Source organism: Myotis brandtii, unplaced genomic scaffold (assembly GCF_000412655.1).
Source record: "Myotis brandtii unplaced genomic scaffold, ASM41265v1 scaffold2454, whole genome shotgun sequence".
NCBI classification, from domain to species: Eukaryota; Metazoa; Chordata; class Mammalia; order Chiroptera; family Vespertilionidae; genus Myotis; species Myotis brandtii.
Window position 1 is genome coordinate 201,820 of NW_005359285.1, and position 6,000 is coordinate 207,819.

General features: G+C 49.7%; 1 protein-coding gene across 2 annotated transcripts; it reads right to left on the bottom strand.

Moving 5' to 3' along the window:
* Positions 1 to 4,806: 4,806 nt before the first annotated feature.
* On the bottom strand, positions 4,807 to 5,913 carry S100A8 (S100 calcium binding protein A8). Of its 2 annotated transcripts, none has more exons than XM_005867182.2 (3): positions 5,811 to 5,913; positions 5,155 to 5,317; positions 4,807 to 5,006 (listed from the first exon to the last, which is right to left on the bottom strand). In XM_005867182.2, exons 2-3 carry the CDS (start codon positions 5,293 to 5,295, stop codon positions 4,878 to 4,880), a joined length of 270 nt encoding a protein of 89 aa, XP_005867244.1. In that variant the 5' UTR covers positions 5,296 to 5,317; positions 5,811 to 5,913; the 3' UTR covers positions 4,807 to 4,877. The 2 variants fall into 2 exon arrangements, with proteins under 2 accessions (XP_005867244.1, XP_014395978.1); XM_014540492.1 differs by lacking the exon at positions 5,811 to 5,913 and adding an exon at positions 5,630 to 5,773.
* Between the last annotated feature and the right edge of the window lie 87 nt (positions 5,914 to 6,000).

Sequence of the window (6,000 nt, forward strand, 5' to 3'; positions counted from 1 at the left end):
ACTTGCACGTGGCCACGAGAGGACTGTGCCCTCTCATTAGTCCGAGGCTTGAACCTGTCCAAACACTGTAGCCGCTCTTCATACAGTGGGAGCTTCCGGAGCTCTGAAGGTCTGGGGAGGGCTTGAAGGAGTCCTATGGGATACCCCCGAACTTTGGACAGCACAAGTGGTTGGCAGGATATTCTGGAGGAAAAAGAAGACAAAGAAAGCATGTCTTAAATGTGTTGAAAGGTTAACTCTCTGTGAGACCCAGAATAGATAGCAGAAAAGGGAAGTGCAGGAGAAATGATTTTTGAGGTCTCTATCTCAGACTGTGAATTTCTAAATTTCTGAACCTTTCCCGAGAGGAAGGGACTCAGAGTAGCTGATTTCTCCGAGTCTGAGAGTATGGCAACATCTTTCCTGCTCCAAGCCTGGGTGTTCAGATGCAGGCTATGGGAAGGCCATTCAGCCCAGAGAAAAAAATAAGAGATACCAGCAAGTCAGTGTGTTTTTCAGTAATGGCATTATTAGCCTCATGGGAAGAACCAAGTCCAATTTGGTGGGGACACATTTCTAAAAATTCTGCAAGGATGGCTGTTATTCACAAGGGAGAAAGGAAGGAGGCAATGAAATGCAGAAATGGGGGTGCCCGGCAGGGCATTCGCTTACTTCATGTGGCCAGAGCCTCCAGAGCTCCCATTACTTCTCATTTATTTGTTCGTGTCTTATAACGCTGGCTAGGCCCTCTAATACAAATTCTAAATAGAACTGGTAATGGGGGCACCATGTCTTCTTCCATCAGTAAAGAGAAATGTCTATCATTTCTTTTTGTTGTTGTTCATCCTTGCCCAAGGATATTTTTTCCATTGATTTTTAGGGAGAGTGGAAGAGAGAGGGAAAGACAGAGAGAAACACTGATGTGATAGAAACACATCAATTGGTTGCCTCCTACACAAGCCCCGCCCAGGGCCCGGGCTGGGGAGAAGCCTGCAACCAAGTTACGTGCCCTTGACCCGGAATCGAACCTGGGACCCTTTGGTCCACAGGCCGACACTCTATCCCACTGAGCCAAACCGGCTAGGGCAGTGGTCGGCAAACTCATTAGTCAACAGAGCCAAATATCAACAGTACAACAATTGAAATTTCTTTTGAGAGCCAAATTTTTTAAACTTAAACTATATAGGTAGGTACATTGTTATTAACTTAATTAGGGTACTCCTAAGGCTTAGGAAGAGCCACACTCAAGGGGCCAAAGAGCCACATGTGACTCGCGAGCTGCAGTTCGCCGACCACTGGGCTAGGGCTCTATCATTTCTTCATTAAGAGTGATATTTACGGTTAGGTCTTAATAGATGCACCTCATGAAAGGTCTAGGACAAAAGTAGGAAAGAAATCCAGAGCATCCTATTTTGGTTAAATATTTTTTTCTGCAAAGCTCAGGGGGGAAATGTGCTAGAGCTAAAGAAGACACCGGATTGGAGCCCTTGCTGGGCTGGGCTGATGAAGAGGCTCTGCGAGGGCTTCGGCTGCAGGAGAGCTTCATGGTTTCTGTTGCTAATTGTGCCTGTTCAACAGGAGGAAGAGGAGGCTCCTGTCCGCTGAGACAGGTTGGGGGCAGATCTTTTGAAAGAGTTGCCAAAGGTCCATACCCTGGCCTTCGCAGCCAGTTCAGGCCGTGATTTTGCAAATCAGAGAGTTGTTTACACAGAAACATCTACAGCTCCTAAGACTGCCAGGGAGGGCCCCCAGCCCAGAAGGAAGGGGAAGTTACTACTGGAACAACACCTAAGAGGTTAAGGAACTCAAAATGCTGATCCTCTTGTTGTATTGTCTAGAGGATTGCTCACACCAGGAAAAAAACAAAACCAAAAAAACCCCACAGTAGCTCAAGTCCTGAGCTGTGCCTGGTGAGTCGGCCCCAGAGAGAAGCTCATTCTGGCACCTGAGACCTTTGTTTTATGCCCCTGGATGGCAGGGACCATGCAGGAGGTGAGGACCGAGAGGCCGGCAGAGGGAGGCCCTCCACGCACCCCCAGGCTGGAAGCTACTTAAAAGAGAGGGCTTCCATGGCATATCTTAACTAACAGGTTTCTCGCTAGAGACTGTTGCGATCTAACCCTCCCTCTACCACTCGCCAGATTCGTCCATTTTATCTTAACCTCTCTGAATCTCTTCATATACAAACGGAAATAGCGATGACCTCTTTCAGGTTTGTTACAAAAAAATTAATGAGATAAACTGTCACAAAGTCTAGTGCTGAGAAGTAAAATTATCAACACACATAGTGGGCCCATGTCAAAATTCTTATTTTAATTCATTCATGAAAGATCGATAAAGATGTTGTTTTTTAAAGCTGGTTTGAAGACTATTTGAGAATAGATAAAGACAGCCAGGGAAGGTGTGTCTAAGTAAGACTCTTAAGTGAGGTGTGAGACTCTTTTAACTTTAAAAAGAGTGATGAAAACCCTAACAGTGAGGGGTTTACCATCTCTACCAGGCTATCCAATCATATTACTCCATCAAGCAGGTAAACTGGCTTTATCCACTGGGACTTGTTAGTCAAATACTAGCATACTGTGTTGACCTTTGACATTTCCCAAAAGTGTCAGATGGTGGAGATTAACAAGTAGCCGCACTTGCTTCGCAGAGATGAAAGATATAAGCAATCAGCATTTTGTCTTTTTCCAGGTCCGAGATGTTATTTCTCATTCACACTGACACCCAGCAGAAGCCCAGCACGTGTTGGTAGTTTGCCCTCCCTTCTTCAGCCCATTTGATTTTAGGCTGAATTCCCAGGTCAGGAGGCCAGGAGATAGACTGGGATCTGGACCCCAACAGGATGGTCTGGCTCCCAGGTGGAGGGATGTATGGGACTTCCTTTCCATGGGAATAAGCTCATTTGTTCAGCTGCTAGACACCAATTGCCCAATTCCAGATCCTCTCCCTGCCTTTAGGATTTTTGTCACAACCGTGAGGAACCTGGAGTCAGGAGCCTGGGGTGGAGAACCTGGCTGAAGAAGCAGGATTTCTGACAGGTCATCCTCATAGGCCCCGGAAATCTCAGTGGCCGGATCTGCCTCAATTGGTGAGCCAAGGTCTCCTTTGTGGGCCCAAATGTTGCATGGGGTTTCCTGCTAAACAACTTATTTCTCAACTTCCCACTGCCCTGTTCTTTGGTAGCTGGGGAAACAGGAAACCAAATCACCTTGCTCTGGGCAACAAGCCTGTCTGACTCTGCCCAGTGGTTCCTGTAATGAAAACAGTCTTGTTTGTAAACCACAGTCTCCACGCCTACCACCTCCCTGAACCTTCCAGTGGTGCCCCCCTCACCTCCACCTCTTTCTCTAGGCTGCCAGTGCCAGTGGGGTCACCTCCCCTGCGCACCATGAGCTCGAGTATCAACTGTTGAGAGCTCGAGGTCAATGCGATTCTTCACAACCAGTGCCCATCACGGACAGTGAAATTCCAAGGGGGCACTCTGTCACCTTCCCCATGGTTTCCGAGTGGGGTTAAAATCAACAGACCCTTGGCAAACAAAATTTGATAATGATAAGTCTCTCCTTCCCACCTCTCCAGAGGGGGTTCCTCTTCAGCCCAGGCTCCTGGGGTCAGAGGCACACAGCCACCCCCAGGGGGTTGAGGGGCCCCTGGGGTGCTTAGGCAGAGGCTCAGAGCCTCATGCACACAGAGGGACCCCAAGCCCGGCTTTGTCTCCCCCCGGACAGTGCACCCCAGCTTCACTGGGCAGGAGGGGAGGGGAGAGGGGTGTGGGCAGCAGGAGAGAAACTGGCCCTTAGCAGCATGCCCCTGCGAAGTCCACCCACCCACCCACCAAACTACAGACCATCACGGAATCACTGCACTTTTCATTACTAACATCCAGCTGGAGGACAAGGGGTCTTAATCTTTTCGGGGTCTGGGACCCTCTTGAGAATTTGAGGAAAGCCAGGGAGGAATGTGCTGATGCCTGTACGCAGAATGATGCATCCACTTCCGTTCCACTTAGAGATGTATAATACACCTCCATCACCAACACCACTGCCTCATCACCCCAGTGGGGCAACAGAACATTTCCCAAGGTGCGGCAAGAAACCCAGCTCAGGGCTGGGTTCTGAAATTCCCATTCACCAGGCCCTGAGATGTTTCATTGATCACCAGAGCCATCACCCCACAGGGCAGCGTTTGAGTTACCTGTTCTTTGAGTTGAGTTTTATGAACGTACTGGCCTGTCTGCCCATTCCTTTATTTTTTCATTGACTTGGGAGATTGGAAGGCAAGAGAAAAGGAAAGCTTCCAAAATCTGGGCCAGGGGCTATTAGTGTTACTTATCGTAGAATTCTAAACACCCACCTCCTGTCACACCACACACAGAATCTCAGAATCTCTCTCTCTCTCTCTCTCTCTCTCTCTCTCTCTCACACACACACACACACACACACACACTTCTATGCAGTTATTGCCCTAATTTCCCAAGAGTCTCATCTAAGACATTTAGCTGGAAATTAATATTTAGTTGAGAGAACAGTAGTTTTCCTTACATCACCCTGTTTCCATATCACCATTTGGAAGACCATTAGCTACAGTGTCATGGGCTTTTTAGAGCCCTAAGTCCAGTGACTCAGGGCCAGGGCTAGAGGAGACTCAGAAATCACTTAGGGGGAAGGCAGAGAGGAAACCAGACACATGGTAAGAACGGAAAGTTCATGGGACATAGGGAGTGGGGGGCAACAGAAGCTTGGTTTTGTCCCTGTGGGTTTTCCAACCCTCCCCCCACGCCCTAGGAGCCTCCTTCCACAAGAGGAAATCAAGAGAGGACCAGAGGCCTGAGGTATCAATCACTTTATTATTCTTCAGGGACCAGTCCAGGGGCCCAGCCCCAGGCCCAGCAGGCCCTGCTACTCCTTGTGGATTTCGTCATGGGCGTGCAGGCCCACCTTTATCACCAGCGTCAGGTACTCCTGGAAGTTGATTGCATTATCTCGATTGATATCCAGCTCTTTGAACCAGGTCTCTGCATTCTTTTTCTGTCAAGATTGAGGTGAAAGAAGCAGAGTGTAAAGATCAGAGTGGGAGCTGAAGCATGGCCATTTACCTGGGGCAGCAGGGGGGCCAGTGGCCCCGGGCATCATCAGAGCCAGGCAGAGAGCTAGGGGACACCCAGCCACACCTCACCTGCAAGAAATGAGGGCACTCTTCCTCTAACAACTTCTTCAGGTCATTGCCGTAGAGGGCGTGGTCGCTCCCTTGCAGCATGGAGTACTTGTGGTAGATCTCAATGAAGTTGTTCAGGGTGTTCTCCATTTCCGTCAGCATGGTGCCCAAGGATTTGCTTCACCTGGAAGGGGAGCACATGGGTGGGGATGGTGCCTCTGCCCACAGTGGAGTGAAGACCAAGGGGACACTCAGAAGGTTCATAACCCAAGTAATGGCTTTGTCCTGGCCTGCACCATCCAAGTAACCAAACCCAGAGGATGCTGTAGCTGTGATGAGAAGGGGCGGGATGAAACGGATCGGAGTGTGGTAGGGGGTAGGTATACACACACACACACACACACACACACACACACACACACACAGTGCCTGCCAACTCCATGCCCTCACCCTCTGCCCAAGAAAAGCCCAGTTTAGGAAATGAATATGCCCTCACCTAAAAGTCTCAGAGGACTGGCTCTTTCTTTGTCCCTGTCTCACTCTTCTCCCGAGGAGGTCCAGAGCTTGGTTCAGCCCTTCCTGAGCTTTCCCTCCCCTCTCTCAGCGAAGGCTGCCTGCTCCCCCAGCCTCCCCTGGAGAAGCCCAAAGTGTGGGGCCAACCAGGGCAGTCCACTTACCAGGTCTTCCTGAAACAGCGCTGAGAGTTGACAGAAGTGACAGATACTCAGGCTGAGTGGCACTCCCTTTTATAGCGGCTGGGCCTGGCTAGCTAGTTGTCCCGTGAGGGCGAGGCAGGCACTCCCTTCCAGGGTTGCTACAGCCTCAGGTTTCCTAACCAGGTGAATGGGGCAATCACACAGCAGCCTG